This window comes from Solanum stenotomum, chromosome 8, assembly GCF_019186545.1.
Source record: "Solanum stenotomum isolate F172 chromosome 8, ASM1918654v1, whole genome shotgun sequence".
NCBI lineage: Eukaryota > Viridiplantae > Streptophyta > Magnoliopsida > Solanales > Solanaceae > Solanum > Solanum stenotomum.
Genome location: NC_064289.1, coordinates 31047610 through 31075141, shown reverse-complemented (window position 1 = coordinate 31075141; position 27532 = coordinate 31047610). Strand labels below are relative to the sequence as shown.

The 27532-nt window shown below is 38.3% G+C and overlaps 2 protein-coding genes and 1 pseudogene across 2 annotated transcripts in view; 1 reads left to right on the top strand and 2 right to left on the bottom strand.

Moving 5' to 3' along the window:
* LOC125872914 (actin-related protein 5) overlaps positions 1-27532 on the bottom strand; it is a 1108764-nt gene that overhangs the window by 802793 nt on the left and 278439 nt on the right. The window lies entirely within an intron of this gene.
* On the top strand, positions 15453-18025 carry LOC125873697 (uncharacterized). Its single transcript, XM_049554570.1, has 7 exons — positions 15453-15608; positions 15921-16157; positions 16320-16588; positions 16724-16892; positions 17024-17409; positions 17523-17580; positions 17813-18025. The coding sequence occupies exons 1-7, from the start codon at positions 15453-15455 to the stop codon at positions 18023-18025; spliced, it is 1488 nt and encodes a 495-aa protein (XP_049410527.1).
* Positions 22876-26791, bottom strand: LOC125873696 (ATP synthase subunit alpha, chloroplastic-like; annotated as a pseudogene).

Sequence of the window (27532 nt, the reverse complement as noted above, 5' to 3'; positions counted from 1 at the left end):
GGGTTATATTGATGCCTAGAAGGGCTATGAGTTGCCTACGGGGCTATATTGATGCCTAGAAGGGCTATGAGTTGCCTACAGGGATATATATTGACGCCCAAGAAGGTTATGTGCTTCCTACAGGGCCATGTTGTTGACTAAGAGGGCTATGAGATGTCTATAAGCTATGTTGATGCCTAAGAGGGCTATGTGACTGCCTGCGGGGCTATGAGACTACTGATAGGGGTATACAGGCTGATTGGCACCTTTCGGGCTTATGGGGGCCTGAGTAGGTGGTCTTGTGTGCTGTTTGTACCTACCGAGCTTATGGGGGCTTGGTTAGGTTGTTGTTTTATTATTTTTGATAAATTTAGATTTAGGAGCAGGTCAGTACAATTATCTTATCCTTAATTTATTTATTAGATTATTCCAGTATATCAGGATACCTCATCATAGTCTATTGCCTTTCATACTCTGTACATTATTTTGTACTGACACCTCATTGCCTTGGGGCGCTGCATTCATGCATGCAGGTCCTGACAAACGACCGAGTAGACCTCCTTATCAGCAGGATTGACTTTTATCCGGTTGGTCAGCCTCTTTCCTCCGGAGCTGCCAGAGTTGGGAGGTTTGTTAACTTTTGTTGTATATATTCTCATGGGTAGGCTGGGGCCCTGTCCCACCAATCTTTACTACTCTTAGAGGCTTGCAGACTAGTGTTTGGGGTTTATAACTACGTTATGGCCATGCTGGCCTAGTTTTGTTGGTTTGCTGAAGCTTGCTGGTTGTGTGATGCGTTGTCTTGTTATATGCATACTTCCAGTTTTGGTATAGAGATCATGGTGGCCTTGACGGCCCAATCAGGACTTCTGTGCTAGTTAACAATTTCTTTATATGAATTCTTGGGAGTAGCTGTTTCTTTTGTAGATCTGTTGACAGGGGCCTTGCCGGCCGAGGGCTTAGTTTTAAGCCGAGATATACTTGTTTGTTTTCTTAATTGCATGTGATTGCCATACGCTGGTAGCAAATGGTTCAGCAGGGTCGGCTCGGGCCTGGGTTTTGGCATTAGGAGTCAGTTGCGCCCCCTTGAGTTTGGGGCGTGACACTTCTAAAAGATTTGGTTATGAAACTAGAGCATGTTATAGAAGGTTCCAACCATTGTAAATCAAAAGTAATATTAGTATCTGGAATTATATATTTAAGTTCTAATAGAAAGAATACTCAAATTATATTAGGCTACCAAATTTCCAGATCCATCAATTGTTCACTATATTAGTTAAATTGAAACAATCTAACACTACTCGACATGTTTACTTACAAAAATTTATGAGGATATAAGCAAAGAGTGGACTAACCCTGCAGAAGTTAGAAAAATATGAGTCCGTGTGTGGCTACTACTAGAATCACCTTCAGCAACTATGTTTCTATGACCTGTTGGGTTGCTTTGAGTGGATATATCACCTTCAGCAGTTGGGTTGCTTTGAGTGGATATATCACCTTCAGCAGTTGGGTTGCCATGACATTTTGGGATGCTCTGAGTAGACAAATCCTGAGCTATTGGATTACTCTGATTTTGTGTAACTGGAGGTGTCTCAGATATAGTTGGGGTGTTAATTTGAGCTGATGCGTCAATGATTGGGGTACCACCTTGGTTAGGAGAAACTATAGTGGGCATTGGAATAGTTGGCATGCTTACGTGAATAACAGGATTACTCCTACCTAAGGACTTGCCACGACCTCTGCCTCGAGCCATACCTAAAAATAAATATAACTGTGTAGTTAGACCATCACTGGTACAAAATAAAATTAAGTATAACCCATAATAATTATAAGAAGTATTGCAACAACAGAACCTAAAGTGAAATATTTATCATTACTGTAAATCAAATTAAGCTACCTCGTTAAAGTATTTTCCAATCAAGTGAAAGTGTGCTAAAATATTAAAAATGCCTCTAAAAGAGCTAGCAGATCAACTGGAATAACTTATGCCTACAAATATAGGAGTGAAACAGTTAGCATTGTGTTTGACCATATGGAGAAGAGATCATATAAGAAAAGAAACAAATAAGTAAACTGGAGAAGCCTTTTAAGAGACTGAAATATTGAATACCATCAGATCATGTGCTTCTGATAGGACACCTAAACCTGATGGTTATATTAACACAACAAATAGATATATTTAAAGTTAAAAATAATAAATAAAACACACATGATTAAAATTCAAAAGTTTCTTGTATTAGTCATCCTAAATTGAAAAGCAAAAACTAAAGAAATGATAATATTTGGAGAAAAATTAAATAAAACAAAATACGGTGAAGATACAATAGCAGATTATCAAACACTAGTCACTATCTATATCTTCTTCAAACTCCTCCTCTTCGTCTTCGTCCTCATCCTCCTCAGTTTCCTCACTTTCATATTCATCGTCTGTGGATTCTATTTGGATTTCATGATGCTCTTGCAATAAACCATCATCAATGGGTTCATCCATTTCCATAACATCTCCATTTGGATCATTTAAGGGTATATTTTCATCAATGAAAACTCTCATATCTATCTCGTGGACTTCAACTTCTTCAACTTGGAATGGAACATTCAGTTCTGAAGTTGTCGCCACTTCCTCATCGGGTAGTTCAATAAAATTTCGAGGTTTGACCTTCAATACAACTACCCAATCATCCTTGTCCTTTTTCTTGCTCGGATAAGGCACATAGCACACTTGAGTTGCTTGCATTGCAAGAATAAAAGGTTCATATTATTTATATCGACGACGGTGATTAATATCAATCAATTTGTACTGATTATGCTTTTTGACACCAACATCCATAGTTGGGTTAAACCATTCACATTTGAATAACACAGTTTGCTTCAAAGGTGCTTCACGGTATTCCACTTGTATAATCTTTTTTATCCGTCCATAATAATCACCACAATTTGAATCTGAGATACAAACTCCACTATTCATTGTTGATCTTGCGCTACCATGACATTCTGTGTGAAATTTGTATCCATTAACAAAATAAACAGAATGACATGTATCGCCTATCAATGGTCCATGAGCAAGACTACGCAAGAACTTATTCTCAATGGGATTACATCGGACCTATTTTAAAAAATTGTAAGACTTTGTTAAGTTTCAGAAGTTATTTTAAGTACATTATCGTATAGAACATAATATCTGTGAAACCTTACAAATTTTTTGAACCGTGCAGAGAAATTTGCTTCAAGGCTCTCATCTAGTTGACCCTAAGATAGATTTGGAAATTCTTCTTGCAAACGTTGCACGAACATACTTCATTACAACAAAATAAGTTAAATCTAAAACTCGTGAATAAAGATATGTTATTATTAGTAAGAAAATATCACTAACTTTTGTTACCTCACAAATGGCTCAACCTCCTCACAATTTAGTAAGATATAAGTTTGGGCAGCTTTGATTTCTTCAAGGGATAAATCTTTTTTTTTTCTTCTCCCCATAATCGACCTGGATGGGAGAAGATTGATAAATTTCCTTCAAGATCTTTCACAACACCACCATCATCATTACGGTCCACATTGTGATCACGTGTCATGACATGAGGTTCAAAATAATGAGAAAACAGTTGGGTTGACTCCGTCATCAAGTATGCTTCACAAATGGATCCCTCAANCTTTTTTTTTCTTCTCCCCATAATCGACCTGGATGGGAGAAGATTGATAAATTTCCTTCAAGATCTTTCACAACACCACCATCATCATTACGGTCCACATTGTGATCACGTGTCATGACATGAGGTTCAAAATAATGAGAAAACTGTTGGGTTGACTCCGTCATCAAGTATGCTTCACAAATGGATCCCTCAACACTAGCTTTATTTCCAATCATCCTTTTAAGAGTTCCCAGATACCTTAATAGATAAAATGGATGGACCACTACATTAGAAAAGGAATGTATAGAATACTAGTCACAAGTTTGACATAGAGGATGTACATTTTAGATGACCAAGATATTGGCGAATACCACATATGATCGAGAAAATAGTACCTAAACCCTAAACCCTAAACCCTAAAAATTAGGTCCATGAAGCCAGAGTGCTGTCGCACTAAATGACTACCGTTTCTTAGATACTCCAAGCCACAATCTGTATTGTCTACCTTTCAAAAGGACACATCCATCGATATTGCACAGGTCCAGCTATTCTTGCTTCATATGGAAGGTGCACATGTAGATGTTCCATTGAGTCAAAAAACCCAGGAGGAAATATACGTTCTAACTTGCACAAGATTCGTGGGATACCTCCCTCTAATCTCTCCATGTCATCCACTCGTAGAGTGGTTAAAGTAAGGTCTTTAAAAAATAAGCTCAATTCTGTAAGTGCCTGCCACACATTACTAGGAAGTAGTTCACGAAAAGCAATAGGCATTAGTCGTTGCATGAACACATGGCAATCATGACTTTTCATGCCAAACATCCTTTTCGCATTTGTGTCTGGACATCTACCCAAATTCGAAACATACCCATCTGGAAACTTTAAGCCTTTCACCCAATTGAACAAGATCGATCGTGCTTCCTTGTCTATTGTATATACAGCTTTCGAATATTTTCCACTACCGTCTTTTGCCAATTGAGGTCGATCACAATAGACTACCATATCTTGATGTGATTGTGGATTGTCTTTGGTTTTGGCATCAAAATTAAGAACCGTATTAAACACATTATCAAAGACATTTTTTTCAATATGCATGACATCAAGATTAGGTCGAATCATGTTGGAACTTCAATATGGCAAATCCCAAAAGATGCTTCTCTTTTTCCATCCACAAGACTTATATATTTTTTTGTTAACTTCTTCTGCATCTAACTCTGTTACTTTTCTTATGCCCAGGTCACAAATTTGATTCAATATCTCATTTCCTGTCCTATAGGATGGTGGTGATCTTTGGACATTCTTGCCTTTAAGAAAGTTCTTACGATCTCTCCTAAATGGGTTATTTTGGTTGAGAAACATCCTATGACAATCAAACTAGGATGTTTTCCTACCATGTTTCAAACTGAATGATTGTGTTTCCTTCATACAATAGGGACATGCTAACTTACCCGCAATACTCCATCCTGATAGCATATAATATGCTGGAAAGTCACTGATTGTCCACATCAAAGCTGCCCTTAGTTGAAATTTTTGCTTTTTTGAGATGTCAAATGCTTTCACACCTGTCTCCCACAACAAGGTCAATTTCTTTATTAACTACAAATAAACATCAATTTTATGTTTGGGATTATTTGGCCCTGGAACAATGATTGTTAAGAACATATAAGCCTATTTCATACACATCCCTGGAGGTAAATTGTAAGGAGTAACAATCACTGGCCATGAAGAGTACTTACTCCCAGATTGACTAAATGGTTGGAAACCATCAGTACATAACCCCAATCTTATATTTCTTGGTTCCGCAGCAAAAAAATAATGAGTTTCATTGAAGTGCTTCCAAGCCTCAGAATATGATGTATGACGCATTACACCATCCTCTTTTGTATGCTCATGATGCCATCTCATGTCGGCAGCTGTAGCATGGGATGCATATAATCTTTGCAATCTAGGTATTAAAGGAAAATAATACATTTTCTTATAAGGGACCAATTTCCTCTTGCGAGAGCCGACACAACGCTTGTATCTCTCATGGCCACAGAATGTACAAGATGTAAGGTGTTCATCATCACCCCAATATAACATACATCTTAATTCACAACAATCAATCTTTTCAACCGGAAAACCCAAGCTACGCACTAGCTGCTTGGTCTGATAATAACTATCAAGAACTATGTTATCTTCCGGTAAAGCCTCTTTCAACAATTGCATCATTTGGTTATAACCTCTCTGTGAAATATTGTTCTCCATTTTAATATTTAACATCCGAGAGGCAACCGCAAGTTGAGAGAGAAGCACCGAGATATAATTTTTTACCAGCTGCTTGTAGCAAATCATATAATTTTTGAGACTCGGGATTAGGATCTTCGTCCATTGAAGGTTCACAAGGATGAGATGACTCAGGTTCAATATTGTTGAAAGATTGCCAACTTGAACTTGATCCCTGGAGAAAGTTGGGACCAGAATCATCTAAAACCATTTGCCGATATGGGTTATCATATCCTAATTCAGGTTGAGCACTGCCATGAATATCTTGACCCGAAGAAATCTCATTGATCACTTCTTTTTCCCCTTGATGCTTCCAAACAAAGTAGTTATCAACAAATCCATACTTATAAAAGTGATGTTTAACAATTTCAACTTCCATGTATCTAAAGTTGTGACACTTTTTACATGGACATCTAACTTTGTCACCACTCATGCGATTCATTTGAGAACATGCATATTGGATAAATTTATCCAAGCCATTTATGAAACGAGAGTTTATAGCCCCTCGACCATCCAACCTCTCATACATCCAACTACGCTCTAGATTATTCATGTTCCTATTCATGTTTAAATAAACAAAATAGTTAGTAACAAGCACAAGTTGATTGAGGACTACTTCCAATAACAAGCACATTTTTTGAGAATATGCATACTGGAAAGTCACTGATTCTCATTTATATTCAAAATTTGGTCAAAACATAGATTGGCATAACAAAATCAGTTGCTGAAATTGCTCACTAGGAAAGCTGGAAAAAAAGAATATTAGACAGTCTCAGAAACATCCCCACCAAAATTAGTTCTCCTTGGGATTTATAAAAAGTAATTCGAGAATCTAAGAAATGAAGAGAAGCACATCAAGGATAGGTATGAACACAATTAAATCTTCAATATGATGAACTCACCAACCTCATGGCATAATGAAATTTTAGTATTCACACTGAAGAACAAACACAATATAAGCTCGAGAGAAAGAGAGACAACAGTGGGTAGAATCAATGACTCACGCATCAGCCAAAGGAAAATATCAGCTCAGCTAGCAAAGATCAGACATTGGAATGACTGCAATGACTGCAGATACATACAGAACCCTTGGTATCATCTACCAAATGTTTTGTTCACTATATTCAGATGTTTCAGAGTGTATTATTTTGATCCCAATTTGTTTCCTTTTACTATTATGCTGGCCACTTCTGGGCCAGTACTTTTGATATTTTTATTATATCTTGTTGAACTTATCTTCATGATATAAAATGGCCTTTTTAGGCCACAAATTAATATTTTAAAAAAAACAAATGACAACAATCTTCTTCCTAATTACAATCAGTAAAGTAAATACCTTCAGAGTATATCTTTAGCTAAATCAAGGGAAAAAGTAAAGAGCAAGGCTTACTTCGAGTGAATGACAACCAGATACTAAGTATAATGTTATAACAGTAGATACCTGCAATATTTAAACATCAGATATCTTGGTTATTAACAAAATTATGAAACAAGAACAATAGAACAAATAACAACTAAACACTTAATACAAATCAGTTGTTGTCTTGAGTTGCATATTCAAAGTGCTATTCTACATGATCCTCTCTGCTTGTTCAATTGGTTGATTTTATAAATATGTCTAATTTTTTTCAAAATCACAGTCATGTTTACTTAAAGTTGCTTCTTTATTTTCATGTCATATGCTTGTATCTTATCCGCCCAAATGCAAGAGACTGTTTTCATAAATTCTCAGCTAAACAACATCAGAAAACCAATTACAAAATAAAAAACAGTCATATATCATACAAGTGAAAAGGTCCTTAAATCGTAAAACCAAAATCACCGCAGAAGTAGCTTCTAAGCTAGATTCAATATTACAGTAACATTATTTATCAGAAAAATGAACTAAACACAATTCTTGTCAAGTTCCTAACTGTATTGATAGAACTCATTTGCAATCTAATGCAAATGAGCATAGTAGTATTGCTGCAATTCATGTGAAGTAGAGCACACATCAGGAACGCAAAAGGAATAATGAGGAAATTATTCACAATAAACAACAGGAAAGCAATTTCAACAATCCCCTGCACAATGACAGAAATATGTATGCCACTCAATCTTATTTCCCGAAAGTTTTGAATGACTTTAAGAAATGCACCCCCTCATCCAAAAAATAGAAATGTCCTGCAAAATTCCAACTCTCCCAATGACCACATTCAGCCTCCCCAAACCACCAAAACAACTCCCAAAAAGACCAAATACCAACTCATGCACCTTTTAATGTTATTCAATCTTTTGCAGAAAAATTTTCTTATTGCAAATGGAAAACTACAAGCAACTATTAGGTAGCTGAGGGGGGGGGGGGGGGAAAGAGAGATACCTTTAAGCGGAGAGAGTAAAGCAATAGTTAGTAGTCACAAACAATGAAAGCTAGCTGCAATAAGAAAAAAAAAAGCAAATCAGTGTGCAATTTACTTTCACAAAAGCAAATAAAAGTAAATCACTGTAATGCTTCAATCCTAATCCCAATTTTTTAGAAAATATTACTTCGAAAAAACCCTATTTTCAGAATACCCAAACTACTAAAATCACTATTTTCATAACACCTCAAACTTACTTCAAGCTAAAGGAAATTGAAAGAGTTGAAAGTTATAAAACCCTATTTTCAGAATATCGACACTAATAAAACCTCTATTTTCAACACATCTCAATATTACTTCAAACTAAATGAAATGAAAAGAGTTGAGAGCTAAAAACTCTAATTTTCACAAACCCATCAAAGATAGAGAGATGATAGTTTGAGAGCTCTCTTTTTAGATCGAAATGGAAGATTGAAGGAGATGATAAGAGTTAGAGAGCTTACTTTGAGATGAAGATTGAAGGAGATTAGAGTTTCAGCCATCAGAGAAGGAAGTTCCATCAGAGAGCTTATATCGTCATTACTTTGAGAGATGAGAGTTTCTGGTGAAAATGGAAAAAGTGAGGTGAAAATTGAGAGTGAAGTGATTTAACTTAGACAAAATCATAATTTTGCAACAGCCTTAGTGACGGATTTTAATATCCGTTGCTAGCAAAATTATATTTATTTAGATTTAATTCTAGCGACGGATTTTTCCGTCACTATATAAATTATATTTTATAAAAAAATATTTTTAAGTTTAGTGACGTTTTTCCGTCACTATTTCCGTTGCGGAATATTAATTAAATTAGTCACACTTACTTGGTTGCCAAATTGGTAGCGAAAACTAGGGCGCCAAAATTTCGCACTCATTTTTAGCGACCAAACAAATATTTCATCGCCGATTCGTCGCTATATCATAACTCAAAAAATTATTTGCAATTCTTGCAACAAAATGCCTATTTTGTTGCTAATCCGTCGTTATATAGTGACGGAATAAAATTCGTCGCTAATATCCGTCGCTAAACACTATTTTTTTAATAGTGATAGGTCGGTCAGAAGAAGAGGCCATAACTTAATTCCTTCAAAAGGGAAGATCACATTGCATTAGGGATATGTACATGATGCATGTGCACTCTACATGCGATAAAAATATTTTAAACCATGTAAGTGAACAAATAACCCAAATAAAACCTTTTTCGAATGTGAACAAGTATACAAGTAATTCACAACAAAAGTCCTAAAACCACAAACCTAGGCTTTGATACCAACACTTGTAACTGCCCTTCCGGAATAATATAAACCTATAATAATATAAGCCGATAACTCACGAGATTTTTGCATATATATATATTGTCCTCACACTAGTAAAAATGATATAAAAAAGAATATTACCAACTTTCGAGTACCCAAACTAGGTGGTTCATGCTTCACGCAATCATTCAAAATTAGTGGTAAATTTAACATATTACAAGACTTGGTCTTACACACCCCAAAAGAACAAAATATAGAGTCATACTTATATTACAACCCATGGTGACATGATCACATTAGTCGTCAAAATTTCATGTAAATATACACCACATAGATCATGTACATGTCCCAAGGTTTATACAAAATATAGATGCCTATATGCAATTGTGATCTTCCATCACCAACGGCCAGCTTCATGCCTCCTCTCGATCATTCCCTACAATAGAAACAACTATCGCTAAGCATATAGCTTAGTGGTGTAAAAACTATAGGTTTGGAGCCATCAGATTCACAAAACTACCTTTCTCAAGTCATGGGCAACATAATCGAACATAATAAATAAATCAAGTAAACAATATATCAAGAGTATCACGTTTGATATTTAGAGGTCCAAATGTCAAAAACGCTCATAGTACCATATTTCAAAAGATTCAATAACAAGGCTCGCCCAATATGTACATCATGTCTTCACACCAAGCACAATCAAGTATCAAGAAGAGCCGACACCCTGTATCAAGAAGGGTCAAAACCCAATAATCAAGAGAACCAAGAACCATATTAAAAATGGCTTTTCTAGTTCATACTTAAAATGGACAACTTCCATTCTTAAGACGGATTAAAAATCCAGAGTCAAGATGGCAAATGATCCGAATCAAGGGGCATGCCAATAGTAACAAAGTCACAGCCACAAGAGGGACAATGTCCCAACAAGAGTGCCAAGTGATCAAACAATCCGTACAAGTGAACGAGTTACACAAACGTCTTTAACGTCTTAAAGGATACCAACACAACTATGCAAAGTGACAAGAGGCAACCAAGGTACCAAGATCAACCTTCAGATATACCAGCAGTTAAAAGAGTACAAATACAAGTTTATACACAAACCTCAGTGCTTTAGCATAGAAACAGTCCAACACAACTTCAAGAGTTCAAATCGTAGACCAACCAATGTATCAAGGTCCTCAGCTGGTTCACGAGTATATACAACCTTTAAAATACAATTAAATAACTTCTTTAATCCCTAGCAACTCAATAATATTGAAGTAAAATAGGATTATCATCACAAGTAAGATTAGCCTATACAAACACAACTATGCTCCCAAAACAGTGATTCTGGCTATCCTAGTACCTCATGTCGCAACTTAGATTTGAAAAGAAAAACGGCAAAACTAGAATTTATAGCCTTCATGAAAGATGTAGCTACACTCTTAAGGTTTCAAATAAACAAGAATAACCGCAAAATATATTTTGTACTACAAGATATAGTCAAAACACTAACAGTTGTTCATACAGGATTTGAAATTCTAAAATCTGGACAGAATTTGTCTTGTGTTGCGTCCAATATTTCGAATCCATAACAGCTAAATCAGAGGTTTACATAAACATAAGAGTTGTAGGTCTACAAATTAGCTTTCCAAATCATATTTATTCACTGTAAAATAAGTTCTAGCGCGAGAGATATGCATAAAATACCAAACACTACCCAGCTCAGAAACAAATTTTGTCACTTACCAACAAGAAGTGTGTGTTCTTGAATTCCAGCCAAAAGGGCCAAGTTTTTATTTTGTAATTTTGAATAACAACTGATTAAAAAAGGCTCTAAGGTTTTTAGACTTGGAAAAAAATGAATTAACTCAAGGAGGTGAAAATATATATAGTCACACAAGTGATGTTTATCACTTGTACCGCTGTCTCCAAAAAGGGCTGCCCAAATAGTTGTGTGCTGCCCAAAATGCATACATATACACCTATATATATATCCCTCATCTACTTTTAAAGTTATACATAATTCTAATTAGAATATTACGAAAATACCCTAATACAATACCTTAAATTATGATCACAATTTATGATAAGCAAGTTAGCAATTATCACAACATTTCAAGTTCCCAAAATGAGACTAAAACATATTCTAGTAATTAAGCAACGGTAAATCGACATGTGACTCTTGGTTAGTATTTAGGGGTGTTACAGCTTCACGGGCTATGGTCCACATAATGGCCTGGGGTGGTGATCGTGAAGGTGATCCAGTGAACAGGTTCAAAAAGTTGAAGATTGAATTGACCAAATGAAGACCACGGGCACCTATATGGACCGTGCTCACTATAACGATCCTTGGTATTTTCTGTGGTGATGATCCAGTGTACAAGCCTTGAAGAACCTATTTTGGATGAGTGCAAGTAAAGACCACGAAGGGCTTCACAGATAGTGAAGCCCTTGACGGATCGTGGAGGCAGTCGTGAAGTTGCGCGACAGTTTTGCCTTACTTTAAGTAGGACTCTTTCTAAACATTCTCTTTGAATTAATTAGGTTATTTTTTTAGTTTTCATCTTGTCATATCAGGAACGAGGAATGAGTTTTGACATATTCTTAGCTTTGATTTTGGACGATTAACATTGAATCAAGTTTCGAAGTTGGATTTTTTATTTTGAATTATCAATGTGCTTATAGATTTTTGCATAATTTTGTAAGTACTTTCTTATAATGTTTTCATTATATAATTATGTATGTTTGCGTGAAATCATGAGTGGCTAAATACCACGACTGGAATTGTGGGATCTATGACGTAAATCTAAGTGTAGTTTCGTATGACGAGTAGAAGGCGATTTATATTTGCAAATCATAGTTCAGTTTTCATTATTCATGTATTCTAATGAGTGCACGCGTTAGAAGTAGCATGTATAAGTCATTTGTTCGAGAGAAAAGTGATAGTTAGGAAAAAGCTGAATTAACCTGATGAAATGGAGTCAAAGTTCGAGTTCGAGAGAAAAGAACTTTAACACTATCCTAGGCGCGAGTAAATCTTGTTAACACTCTAGGACCGAGATGACTTGAGTGAAAGTTATCTAATTAGACTGAGAAATGTTAGATATAACTAACTCACATATATTTTGCAGAGATGAATTGCTTGAAACTCATTTACGAAAAAACACTGGAGGTAATATTATGGGGAACACAGTCCTAGTTTCATTTAATTATCAGAACAACTTTAGAATTAATACTCTGTTAATTGTTAATTCAGATTTTGCTTAAAAATCTTAGTTACTAGAGCTTTACAGCTAAACCCAATTTACCTTCCGTGATTGTTTTCTGTAGGAAATAATAACAAGTTTTGGGTAAACGTGATAGTGAAACCATTTCTGTAAAGAAATTCTCTATGGGATCGACCTGAACTAACGTTGAGTTCTATAAATTGACTTTGACCGTTTATACCTCTTAACTGAGGTGTAAGTTTTGATGTATCAAATTTTCACACCGCTGCTGGAGAATTTCAATTCAGAAGTGTTTTACTATCTTTTATTCAAAGCATAGTTATATTTCTTAATTTTACATCTTGCTCTTTGTCTGTGTCTCTTACAGGTGAGTTCGATTGTGTATGCCAAATACCAGAAGTAAAGGAGCCCCATTGATCTCATACGATCCAGAACTTCAGAAAACAATTTGCAAAATGGTGAGTACACAAGAAATTGAGACTCAGAGGCAAAGACTGGGATTGGAAGCTGAAACCACTGCAAAAGGTATTCAGCAGAATGTTGTGAACAACCCGCCTAGGGTGGTGGAAGAAAACATAGGAGTGGATGAAATAGTTCCTCCCCACTGCTAATTAATAGCTCCAAGGAATAGAGCACATCATCCAGCTCACATGATGTACGAAGAGGATGACTTAGACTTGGATAGAGCTGGAGCCATACGAGCGATATTGTTGCCTGCACTACCTCCATGTGTGAAATTTACAGTCACCAGCACTATGATTCAATTGTTGAATTTGAAAGGTATGTTCAGAGGTGCGATTGGTGATGATGCTAATCAGCATTTGATGAACTTTATGGCGATATCCAAATCGCAAGATATTCCTGGAGTTAGCCAAATAACAATGAGATTGAGACTGTTTCCATTGTCTCTTACTGGGGAGGCAACCAATTGGTTGAATAAGATACTAGATGACTCAATCAGGACATGGACTGAGTTAAAAGAGGCTTTCCTGGAATGATTCTTTCCTGAATCAAAAGAGTTGTAGATGAAGGATAAGATTAGTGCCCACAAGCAGTTACCAAGAGAAGCAATGCATGACACTTGGTGGAGATTCAGCCAAAAGATGTATAAGGGTCCAAACCATGGTCTCACTAAGAGACATATGAAACAGCCTTTTTATAGATATTTAAGTTATGTTACTAAACTTGTTGCTGATGCAGTGTGGGGAGGATCATTCATGAGGAAGCCATTCTCAGAGAGCATGCAGCTGATGGATGAGGTGTCTAAGAATAATAGGGCATGGTACACCAGGGATGCAGAAGTAGGAGATCTTAGGTTCACTTTTTAAACTTTCAGCTAAACAAATGAAAAGAGAAGAAGAAAGGGATCAGGACATGACACACACGAGGAACCAAATAGATCTACTCACGAAGCATATTATTGCAAGTTCTGAAAAGGTAAATGTTGTAGGACCTCCAAATAGGTATGAAGATCAGGATATCGATCTAGATGAGGAGGCTAAATACTTGGGCAACAAAGGAGGTTTTCAGAATTATAACTCGGGAAACCAAGGTTACAATTCTGGAAACGCAGGTCGGAACTATTCCAGAGAAGGACAGTATCACAGGCCAGCAAATAAAGAGCAGGAAAACTGGAAGAACAAAGATGGGAACAGAAATGATTGCAATGGTGTGTATGTGCCCCCAGGTAATAGAGACCGTGCAGATGGTAGTTCTAGCGTGTCTAAGCTAGAAGACATGTTGTCCAAGGTGCTCCAAAAGGTTGAGTCAATTGATGTCGGGGCGAAGGAGATGAAAGGTGACTTCTCCAATATGAGTCAACTAGTAGACTCTCAGCATCACTGAACCATAGGAAGAATGGGTCACTACCAAGTGACACTATTTAGAATCCCAAGAAGGATGGACATTGCATGGCAATCGCTACCAGGAGTGGTAAGATTCTTAATGAACCTATTTCTGTAGGTACTGAGCATGAACAGGTGTTGGAGCGAATTGGACGAGATGAGGTTGAAGCTGAACAGGTAGATGACGTGGAAAATGCTCAACCAATAGCAAAACCAGCAGGAGAAAAGGAAAAAGGGGTTGAGGGAACTATGCCTATACAACAAATACTAAGACCACATCCTCCTTTCCCTCAAAGGCTTAAATGAAAGCAAGTTCATCACCATGCTGAGACAGCTATCAGTGAACATCCCATTGATGGAAGCTCTAGAGCAGATTCTAGGATATGCCAAGTTCATGAATGACTTGGTCACAAAGAAGAGAGATGCAAGCTTTGATTTTACTAACAATGTTCATCACTGCAGTGTTATTGCTACCAAATCTCTGGTACAGAAGAAGAAGGATCCGGGTGCATTCACCATACCATGCACTATCAGATCAATTGAATTTGCGAAAGCCTTGTGTGACTTAAGGGCCAGTATAAACTTGATGTTGTTGGCCATTTACAAGTAACTGGGGTTGGGAGTCCCAAAACCCACAACAATGAGGTTTATGATGGCAGATAGATCAGTGAAGCGATTTGTGGGCATCTTATGTGATATGCTTGTAAAGGTGGACACTTTCATCTTAATTTCTGACAGACTTCGTGATCTAGGATTGCGAAGTAGATTTTGAGGTCCCATAATTTTGGGAAGAACATTTCTGGCTACAAGACGAGCATTGGTAGATGTTGAAAGTGGAGAACTAAAATTTAGACTCAACAAGAAAAAGGTAAAGTTTAAAATTTACAGGTCAATGAAACAGCAGAAAGACATGAATGTGGTGTCTGCAATAGAGGCCCTTGATGGAGAAGATATGGGAGCGACTATTGAGGAGAGGCTGGCTGTCGAAATATTGGCACCCGTGTTGATGAACTTTGAAGTTGATTTTTGGACTGACTATGTGGAGACCGTGAATGCTTTATAGGGCATGGGAGCACACTCTTATGCTCCAAAGAAACTAGGCCTGGATCTGAAAAATAGGCCAAATCCTCCAGCAAAATCATCCATTGAGGAGTCGTCTGTGTTGGAACTGAAATAATTACCCAGTCACCTGAGGTATGTATTTTTGGGCACTAACAACACTTTGCATGTGATCTTGGCTGTAGATTTGAATGAAGAACAGGTACAAGTTGTGATAAAAGTGTTGATAAGGTATAAAAGGGTAATTGGGTAGACCATTGCTTACATCATTGGGATACCTCCGGGTATATGCACTTATAAGATCCAACTTGAGGAGGACTGCAGCCCAAGCATTGAGCACCAGAGGAGGTTAAATCCACCAATGCAAGAGGTGGTCAAAAAGAAGATCATCAAGTGGTTAGATGTTAGGGTGATGTACCCCATTTCTGACAGTCAATGGGTCAGCCCAGTGCAATGTGTGCCCAAAAAGGGTGGTATGAAAGTGGTTGCAAATGCGAAGAATGAGTTGATCTCGCAGAGACCAGTCATTGGATGGAGAGTGTGCATGGACTACATAAAGCTAAACTAGTGGACCTTGAAGGATCACTTCCCAATGCCACTCATGGACCAGATGCTTGACAGGTTGGCTGGAAAAGGGTGGTACTGTTTCTTGGATGGATACTCTAGCTACAACCAGATATGAATTGCTCCTGAAGATCAGGAAAAGATCACTTTTACATACCCTTATGGCACATTTGCATTTAAACGCTTGGCATTTGGACTATGTAATGCACCAGAAACTTTCCAGAGGTATGTGATGTCTATCTTCTTAGACATGGTGAAGGATACTCTGGAGATATTCATAGACGAATTTTCAGTGGTAGGTGATACTTTTGGTGATTGTTTGTTCAATCTTAGTAGGGCTACATGGATGCAAAGAGGACAATCTAGTGTTGAACTGGGAGAAGTGTCATTTCATGGTCAAGGAAGGTATAGTCCTTGGTGACAAGGTGTCTCAAAAGGGATCAGAGGTTGAAAAATCTAAATTGAGGTGATTGTAAAGTTACCTTCACCTATCTGTGTGAAGGGTGTTCGAAGCTCTTTAGGACATGCCGGATTTTGTAGGTGTTTTTTCAAGGACTTGTCAAAAATTGCACATTCCTTGTGCAAACTTTTGGAGAAGGACCTAAAATTTGCTTTTGATGAAGCATGCCTAAAAGCCTTTAAATGCCTAAAGGATAAGCTGATTTCTGAACCAGTGATTATTGGCCCAGATTGGGCTGACCCATTTAAGGTAATGTGCGATGCTAGTGGTACTCCTTAGGGGTTATGTTGGGGCAGAAGCGCAACAAGATGTTCCATCCGATCTACTATGCTAGCAAGTCACTAAATGGAGCACAATGAAACTACACAGTCACTGAACAGGAACTACTGGTTGTGGTTTATGCCTTCGAGAAATTCAGGGCCTACTTGCTGGGTACTAGAGTGTTTGTCCACACAGAACATGCAGCTTTGAGATATCTCATGGCAAAGGAAGATGCCAAGCTAAGGTTGATCAGATGGGTGTTGTTGCTTCAGGAGTTTGATTTTGAGGTTAAGGATAGGAGAGGTTGTGAAAACCATGTGGTTGATCACCTGTCTAGGTTGGATATTGAAAATAAAGAAGAACTTGAGCCAGAAATCAATGATTCATTCTTAGATGAGCAGGTATTAGCTGCAACTCTTGATCTTATTCCTTGGTTTGCTGATTTTGCTAACTTTCTTGTTAGTGATTTGATGCCTGAGGGGCTAACATTTCAGCAAAGGAAGAGGTTCCTGCATGATGTGGGTTAGTATTTTTGGGATGAACCTTATTTGTACAAGGTGTGTGCTGATAATATCGTTAGGCGATGCATCCCTGAAGCTGAGATATTGCATATTCTAGAGGCCTATCACTCCTCTCAGTGGGTGGCCATCATGGAGGCACTCTGACAACCCACAAGGTACTTCAGTGTGGGTATTATTGGCCTACAATTCATCAGGATGCAATTGATATAGTAAGAATTGTGATGTATGCCAGCGGCAATAAGCCGTCTCTCGGCGCCACGAGCAACCCATGACACATATTCTGGAGGTGGAGCTATTTGATGTGTGGGGAGTTGACTTCATGGCCCATTTGTGAGCTCCTATGGGCAGAAGTATATATTGGTGGTAGTGGACTGTGTGTCCAAATAGGTTGAGGTAGTTGCGCTGCCTGAGAATGATGGCAAAAGTGTTGCTGGCTTTCAAAATAAGAATATATTCTCAAGGTTTGGCACACCCAGAGCTATTATCAGTGATGGCGATTCCCATTTTTGCAACAAGGTTTTCAGTGCTCTTCTGGCCAAATATGGGGTTAAACAGCACAAGGTGGCAACACCTTATCACCACAGACCAGTGGCCAAGTGAAAGTGTCCAATATAAAAATAAAGACGATTCTGGCAAAAACAGTGACTGCCAATAGGACCTATTGGGCACGAAAGTTAGATGATGCTCTATGGGCATATCAAATAGATTTCAAGACGTTAATTTGTATGTCTCCATATCAATTGGTGTTTGCAAAGTCATGTCATTTTCCAGTTAAGCTTGAGCATATGACACTCTAGGCTCTGAAGAAGCTGAACCTTAGTTGGAGTGCAACTGCAAACCTGAGACTGGATTAGATCAATGAGATGGATGAGTTCCGTTTGAGAGCGTATGAGAGTTCTGCACTTTACAAGGAGAGGATGAAGTTGTATCATGATAATCATATCGTGAAAAGAACCTTAACTCCTGGTGACTTGGTATTGCTTTTCAACTCCAGACTTCGTCTGTTTCCTGGAAAGCTGAGATCCAAATGGTCTAGGCCTTTTACGGTAACTCGGTGTTCCAGTCATGTGGTATTGAGCTTGAGAATGACAAGGGGGAGAGGTTTAAGGCCAATAGTCAGCGAAAGGCATACTTGAGTGTTCCAGAATAAGTTAAAATAGTGGAGGAATATAAGCTTAATGAAGTCTAAGTAATCAAGTAGCCTACGTCGCGCCCCGACGTTAAATTGTGCACTGCTTAGGAGGCAACCCAAGATTGTAAATGTACTAGGTTGTTTACATTTTAGCATTTTTTTTTATAGTTTTTATAGAATCACTGGGTATTGATGTGTGCAGGAAAGCTTTGGACTATGAATTGTAGAACTGGTGCAGGAAGCCCTTCACGAGCAGTCCCACAGATCGTGGTGCCCTTCACGGGAAACGTCATGGCCCATGAAAAGCACCTACATAATAAGGGAGCTACTGGAAAGTGGTTCGCGGAAGGATTCACAGTCCATCAGACTTTGAACGGACCGTCTAGTCCCTCGTGAACCTCAGGTAAGTGTTACTCTGTTGATTCATATTCACGAAACCCTATACGAACCGTGATTCCCTTCACGGGTAACCTCACGGTCTGTCGTCTGCAACCTAGTAGGACCAGTTGCCCGATAGACCCGCGCTAGACCCAAAGTGAAATAAACGTATATTTACTTCCTAAAGCGCCAAAGGTCGGATTTTTCTTCCCATTCTCTCTTCCATAACGGTTCTCAAAGGCATAAAAAGGTTTTTCATCATCCCTACATCCAAATTCATTAAATAATCGAAACTCTAGTTCTAGTGTCAAGTCATCGAAGTGTTGTTCATTCTTTCTCTTTGTAGGCAAAAAATTGTGATCTCATTCGAAGTAAGTTTCCCCATGCTCTTGTTGTAAGTAATCTTATCTATAAACAAGTAAGACCTACTTTTATTTTATCTAATTTGAGCATTATTTTGTGATAACTGATCTTTGATGATATTCATTTATGAGGGTCTGATAAATTGTTGTGGGTTGGTTTAAATTGAGTAAATTTGATGGTTCTTGTGTAGGGGTATGATGAAGTTGGGAGTAATTAGTGTTAAGTGTTGACATTAGTGTGAAGTTGAGTCCATATTGTATATAAGCAAACATGACCATGTGTATTTTGCAGTTTAAATTGTGGAAAGTGAGGAGTTGAACTCTTTTATATGTTGGTATGCTTAAATTGGGTAGTATGTGGTTGTAGTTGAATGATTACGGTTAAGTAGTAATATACATGCGCTAAATTGATGCGTGATGTTGTGATCCTGTGTTGAATATGGGTGAAATGTTGCATGATTTGAATTTAGGGGAAATGGGAACTGTAAATATGTAAAGTGTAAGTTCATGATGGGATTCACAGACCGTGATGTCAACCATGGACTGTGAAACCACTCGTGGTTCACACTTAGAATGCGTAAGACACACTGTCTACCTTCACGAGGGTCATCACGAACCGTGGTTCACTCCACGGTCCGTGAAGCCCTTCGTGAACACTGCCCAATGTTGTCCCCTGCTGTACCTCACCCCAAGTCTTGTTCACGAGGGTCTCCACAGACCGTGGTAATAAGCACGACCCGTGTAGACCCCCGTATATAAAAAAAATACTATTTTCCTATTTTCGTACTTTCATTTTATGTTTCTGTATTTCGTTTCTATGGTCCTTCCCAATGATATATTGGTCGAAGGCATTCTTAAGGCAGGGCGTCACGTTGTAATTACACAGGGGAAGTTTGAGTACCCGATAGTGTGTCATTTTACTGATTAGCATACTAATAGGTTTTTGTGTTTCTCAGGTACTATGGCTCCCTAAAGAAAGAACGCAACCCCACCTTTCTCACCAACCATTTCTCAGTCCGAAGGTGATAATGCCATGGAGTCTAGTAGTTCAAAGGTACAGATTAAAACTACACCTAAAGATCACTCACCTCGAACTACTAGATCCCATACATCGAGGGTCATCTTCCAGAACACTCATTCTCAGTCTGAAGAGGAAGGTAGTAGTTCTGGAAGTGATGAGGAGAAGGGTAGCTAGTCTGATAATAGTTCGGGAGATAGTGTAGAGTCTACAAGGGGCTCTTAGGAGAATACAACTACAACTCCACCTACAGTAGACACAGAAGCTAAAACTTGAGCACAGGAAGAGACAGGTGATGTAGGAGAGAATGAAGAGATCACCACTGATGAAACCATGGTCCAATATGTTAATATCCATGAAGTCGATCCCGCAGCAAGACAATAGTTGATTGACTGTTTTTGTTAGATGTGGACTGCGAACAGGTCTGAAGACTTCTTTAATAATGGGATTGTGACCATGTCTGGGGGCTTTAAGAAGAGACCAATCAAGTTGAGACTAGAGTGGTAGTGGCTGATATCAAATCATTCCCCGACATTTATCGGATATTTCAGTTTTATCAATTTGACTGGATGAACAACGCACCTGAAGAATATTCTAGCCACCTGACCAGAGTGTTTTATGCTTCTTATGCAGCTACATTGATGAACTTTGCTACAGAAACAGAGACATGGGGGAAAAAGGAAATTGCCGTACATGGGGTCTACTCAACTCAATTATGGTTCGGGGCACATCTGTGGATATCTCCGAGGCTACTATCAATAGGATGCTGCATGGCCCAGAATACACAGCACCAACTTCAGTTGGCCTTTTTAAGGGAAAACATCATGCAATCACCAATGAAATTGAGATGGAGGTTCAGAGTTCTCAAGAGCGGGTCTTGTGCTGGATTGCAAGGCAAATTGCTTCAGAAGGGGAGAATGCAACTTGGGCTACAAAAACACTGGTACACATCACTAAAGCTTCACTGTCTTTTCCAGCCAAGGTCTAGTGGGCTATTGTCCGTGCACAGTTGCGGCATACCAATAACGATGACACCCTACCTCGCTGGCATCCTTGGTAACTTTCCTCATGGCTAGTTACCCAGTCAAGGTGGGTAAGATCATAGCTACAGAAATGTGGGACATGGCACTAAATGAGAGAGCCGGACTTCTGTTTCCCTGCCTGATAGGGAAATTGTCTCGACAAGCAAACATTCTCCCAAACAGGCTAGTGGACAGATGGGGTGAGGCATTCTGACTCACCAAGGTATCCAAAATCAAAGATATCGCTAACCATCTCTTTGGTGTGAAGTCTGGAGCTATGGGTTCATTGGTCGTTGTTCCCCACGTACCAATTGACATTCCACATGCGAATAAAGGGCCCAAGCAAGGAGAATCATCACAGCCATCTACAGAGGCACCACCGCCACCAGCTTCAGCCTCACAGGCTCCAGGTAATTTTTTCACTATTCCTACTCTATTTCTTGAAAAATTGGTTGCAGATCAGCGACAGACCAAGACTGTGGTCGACCAGATTGTACGTCGGATGCCCCAGCTCATAGAGCGCGATGTGTTAGTTGTGGAGAAAAAAATAAAAGATGAGATGTGGAAGGAGCTGGTTGTCTTAAAAGACAGGATGGATGTCTTGGAAGTCCACGTCCAGGAGCAATTGCAGGTTGCAAGGTCAGTCAGTACATATGATTTCAAGACACAATTGGCCGAGATGCGAACTCAAGTGGCTAAACTGGCTGAGAAGCCAGTACAGCTGCCCACGCCGGTCATGCCAGAATCCCTAATGAATTTGCTCAGTGAGCCGCTCACCACTCAATCCCTTGACGACTTCTAGGGGGAACTCCTTAAATGCAAATTCGGCAAGAGGAAGAAAAAAGCTGGAGAGTCTTATGATGAGCTGTCGGCTGACTTGTCCAAAGAGGAAAGAAGGCAACAAAATAAAGCATACAGGGCATCAAAGAAGCAAGCAAGAGAAGAAGAAGCACTTGCGCAACAACAGCGATATGCAGTGTTAGCTGGCGCTTCTGGTAGCGGAGCACATGTCCCAGTTAGTGGTAGCCAACCTGATCCAGACCTAGTTTCTGAGAGTGCACCCATTGATAAGGGAGTCGACGTTGATCCGACTACCAGCGCCTAGTGCGTCGTAGGTATGACCCCTCCTCACAGCGCTGTATTATTTTTCTTCATTGACTTTGAGGGCAAAGTTTTTTGTTTGGGGAGGGAGTGGTGAGCAACCTGCCATTTTAGCGGTTAGAATGCATGGAGGTTGATTATGTGTTTATCTGATAAAATGTTTCTGTATTGTGAAGTGTGTGTGGAGTTCTTGTAAAGTTTATGTGTATTGAGCTATGCAACAGCTATTCTATTGGTAATAATGACCTTGATCTAACATTTAACTATTAGGATCTTTAGATGACATTTTATGTATTGACATGTTGAACATTGCTAGTCTGGAAAATAAGTTAGTGAACTAATAAACTGGAAAATATAGTCATGTGTCATGTGCGTGTGAGGTTTAATTGAAGTTGAACGCTAGGAGTAGAAACTAGAACTTGCCCGAGTAGTCTTGCTTAAATCTGAGAATAACTTGATAGGAAAGGATCAGTAGGCAACTTTCGCTAAGCCATTAAAAAGCCAAAAACAAAACAACCAAATAAAAAGCATAACACTTAAACCCGAGAGCCTGAAAACCAAGTTTGTTCTTACCCAGTAAATATCATACCTTTAGGTCTCCGAAGATACAATGTCACAACTCAGGCCAAAAGCCTAAGTTGAGGGTGATTACAACTCGAGCAGAAAGGAAAAGTGAAAAAGAAGGTTCATTCAGTTAGTTGAAAGCACAAAATGTGCAACAAATAAAAAAAATAAAAAATAATAATGGCTGTTGGGATGTACTGAAATGAAGAAAAACAGGGAATCGCTCAAAAAGAGTTGTGTGTAAACGAAACTTTGGAGAACCAAGGGACTAGTAACTCACAAACCTAATTATCCATTCCCTAGCCTGAGCCTATGTTACAAGCCGATAAAGTCCTACAGTGATCCTATTCTGGGTGTTTGAAAGATAGAGCATAGAAAGCAAGGGCAAGCCTATGGTCTTTTATTCTTAGTGTTAAAAGTTCTTTGAGAATGCGAGCGTAGAACTTAGTCCCAATTATCATAAGTGAGGGACTTCTTTGGTGTGAGGACACAATGATTGCATTTGATAGTTAAATTGTGTTAGCTGATAATACAGATGCATAAGCATGGTCGACTCTGAATAATGGGATGTCATATATTGATCCTTGCATGTTAGACTGATCGTTTTGGATACAACTTGTAGTTGAGAGGGGTGTTGCATAGTTTCAAAAAGGTTTTGAATGTTTGAGCTCTAAATGTATTCTTTTCTCATCACTTGAGGACAAGTAATGGTTCTAAGTTGAGGGTGTTGATGTGCCACAAAATCTTGGCACATTTGATGCTTGAAAACTAATGATTAATACTAGAATCGAGTGTATTTATGTGGATATGATGTGTTTGGTAGTGTTGGTACAAGTAAAACATGTGGACGTGAAAGAAGAAAGAAAAGAAGAAAATGCAGAGTGAAAATGAATGGAACCAAGTGAATATCACGAATGCCTTGACGGGTCGTGAAGGTCATGACTGATCGTGAAAGGGCTTGTGAATTGGAACCAGTGAGAAGTCATGGAAGATAACATATTGGTGGACCAAGTAAAGACCACGGACTCCTTCACGGGTCGTGGTCCTCACAATGGTCCATGGTAATGTCCGTATAGTGGAACCAGTATTTGGGTCTTGGGGAGATAAAGTGGAAAGACGACTTAAGTGAAGACCACGGAAGTCCTCACAGACTGTGGTCCCCATAACGGACCGTGGTGGTGATCATGAAGGTGATCCAGTGAACAGGTTCAAAAAGTTGAAGATTGAATTGACCAAGTGAAGACCACGGGCACCTACACGGACTGTACTCACTATCACGATCTGTTGTATTCTCTGTGGTGATGATCCAATGTATAGGCCTTGAAGAACCTATTTTGGATGAGTGCAACTAAAGACCACGAAGGGCCTCACGGACCGTGAAGCCCTTGACAAATCGTGGAGGCAATTGTGAAGTTGCGCGACAGTTTAGTCCTACTTCGAGTAGGACTCTTTTTAAACATTCAATTTGAATTAATTAGGTTATTTTTTAATCTTCATCTTTTCATATCAGGAACGAGGAACGAGTTTTGACATATTTTTAGCTTTGGTTTTGGACGATTAACATTGAATCAAGTTTCGAAGTTGGATTTTCGATTTTGAATTATCAAAGTGCTTATCGATTTTTGCATAATTTCGTAAGTACTTTCTTATCATGTTTTCATTATATAATTCTCTATGTTTGCGTGAAATAATGAGTGGCTAAATACCACGACTGGGATTGCGGGATCTATGACGTAAATCTAAGTGTAATTTTGTAAGACGAATAGAAGGCGATTTATATTTGCAAATCATAGTTCAGTTTTCGTTATTCACGTAGTCTAATAAGTGCATGCATTAGAAGTAGCCTATATCTGTCATTTGTTTGAGAGAAAAGTGATAGTTAGGAAAAAGTTGAATTAACCTGATGAAATGGAGTCAAAGTTCGAGTTCGAGAGAAAAGAACATTAACACTATCCTAGGCGAGAGTAAATCTATTTAACACTCTAGGACCGAGAGGTTCTGAGTGAAAGTTATCTAATTAGACTGAGAAGTGTTAGATATGTCTAACTCGCCTGTATTTTACAGAGATGAACTGCCTGAAACTCATTTATGGAAAAACACTAGAGGCCACGTTATGGGGAACACAATCCTAGTTTCATTTAATTATCGAACCAACATTAGAATTAATACTTTGTTAATTGTTAATCCGAATTTCTCTTAAAAATCTTAGTTAGTAGAGCTTTACAGCTAAACCCAATTTACATTCCATGATTGTTTTCTTTGGGAAATAATAACAACATTTGGGTAAACGCGATAGTGAAACCACTTCTATAAGGAAATTTTATGTGGGATCGACCTTAACTCACGTTGAATTCTATAAAATGAATTCAACAGTTTATACCTCTTAATTGACGTGTAAGTTTGGTTGTATCAGTGCCACCATAGGATGTTGTCTTTTCTAGACATTAGCTAGTGGATCCACTTAAGCTAGAATTTCATGGTCATTACCTTGGCAAGTAGGACAACCCTTTTTGGTGGGGAGACATTGGATTCCACATTTATAGCTTACATGGTCGCTATGTCGGTTAAAAGGCAATTTTCCCACAATAATGAACTAAGGTTACTTTTATAAGTATCTCATAAATGTTTTCAAGATGTTAGTTTGCATTGACCTTGTTTTACGACTTATGCTTTCTATATGCCTTAAACTCATGTTTTATCTTAATCATTGCATGTTATGGAAATGTCCCTTTTAGCGTGTTTTTAAATGTTTTTATTCATGGATATTATACTTGGTACTTGCTTGTACTAACATACTTTTGTCTACATTTCCCCAAATGTAGGGTCGGACAGTCAGGGTTCCCAATTTCGTGGTAAAAGTTTTTTAGGAGATTTCGAGCTTTGGTGAGTCATCATGTTTTGAGGACTGGACGTTTATTGTTTTCAGTCTTTCCTTACTTTCAGTTTTGGAATATGATGTACGGGCTATGCCCAGATTCATCTTATGTACTAGATGGCTTTGAGACGATGTTTAGATTTTTTCTTTTCTCTATAAAATTTATATGTTGAAACTGTCTTTTAAATCTCTTTATTCTATTATCTTGTATGATGAATGCTAAGTGGCTTGTATGGGGCCTATCAGGGTCTTATAAGCCATGTTACACCTAGGGGGTTACCTTGGGTCGTGACAAAACAGGCCTTATGACCTCTATGAAATAGAAGAAAAATATAAATTTCCTCCACCCCTCACTAAAAACATTGCACTACTTACCTGTCCAACTTCTAATGAATCAAGATAGTCGTTTGTTCCGGTATAAATAGTCATTATCTGCTCTTCTACCGTGAGAGGATCTGATTGGGATTGTTTAAGCAATTCACGTAATCATTGACCTCTTGCCAATTGATTCTGAGTAGCTTTTATCAAGATCAGAAGTAAATTGTGCAGAGGCTTCTGATTCAGTGAATTGCGCTAGATCTAATTTTAAATTACCAGCTACTTGTTTCAAGGCTTTTATTTGAGCTGCGGACTCCACTCTGGAAACGAAGATACCCACATTAATAGTAGGTCTGATTCTAGAATTAAATAGGTCGGCGGATAAGAAGATTTGTCCATCAATAATGGAAATTATATTAGTAGGATTATAAGATGAAACATCTCGGCATTGAGTTTCAACTATTGGTAATGGTCATACTTCCTTCACCTAAACTTGAACTTAATTTAGTGGCTCTTTCCAAAAGGCATAAATGCAAATAATAAACATCTTCTGGATAAGCTTCAAGACCGGGCGGTCTTCGTAATAGAAGAGACATTTGGCGAAAAGCTTGCGCTTGTTTCGACAGATCATCATAAATGATTAAAGTTTAATTCAAGACAAATCAAAAAGTGGGGAAACAAATAAAAATCACTCCCTAATCTATTCCTACTCCGTGTGAGTTTTTCCCATCCTCTCTATTAGATTTCTTATTAGAGTCTTCCTCTGCTAGCTCCTCATTTGTCGAGACATCATCACCACGTAGCTCTTTAAAATATGGGCCCATGCGATATAACCTCTGAGCACTGACACTAAGGGGATAATCCTGGTAGATTTGTTGCATCTCTACCTTTGTAGAAAGGCATTCTCTATGACTCATCAACATATATATGTCGTACATGTGTCTATTAGTGTTTGGATTTCTTGAAGTTTTCACATTCATACATCTTGCATTTTGAGGTGGTCTAACATTCATGTCCTCCTCCTCTATGTTGTGGTCTCTCAAATACTGAGTTATCAAGCTGCCAAAATTGAACTTAATGCCCTTATGCACCTTATTTCCACATCGCATTCTTTAGCACTCACCTCATATTAATAAGGATCCTTGTCATCAAAGCATAAACTAGACACACATTATCTTAGATGATAAGTGACATGTGTGTCCCTGGAATGAGACAACTACAAGTTATGCATAGCCAAACTCTGGCTTCCCTATTTAAGTTAGCAAATGGGAAATTATGGTGGGTTCATTCACTTGATGGATGGTCTATCTTACCATGGATTTATGACCGCATAGTGT

What these genes read in the sequence shown, in the direction of transcription:
- LOC125873697 (XM_049554570.1), top strand. Translation starts at nt 15,453, where the DNA reads ATGAAACAGCAGAAAGACATGAATGTGGTGTCTGCAATAGAGGCCCTT. An exon ending in ACATTTCAGCAAAGGAAGAG is followed by an intron (nt 17,410 to 17,522) that starts GTTCCTGCATGA and finishes TGCATATTCTAG; the next exon opens with AGGCCTATCACTCCTCTCAG. An exon ending in GCACTCTGACAACCCACAAG is followed by an intron (nt 17,581 to 17,812) that starts GTACTTCAGTGT and finishes GTGTCCAAATAG; the next exon opens with GTTGAGGTAGTTGCGCTGCC.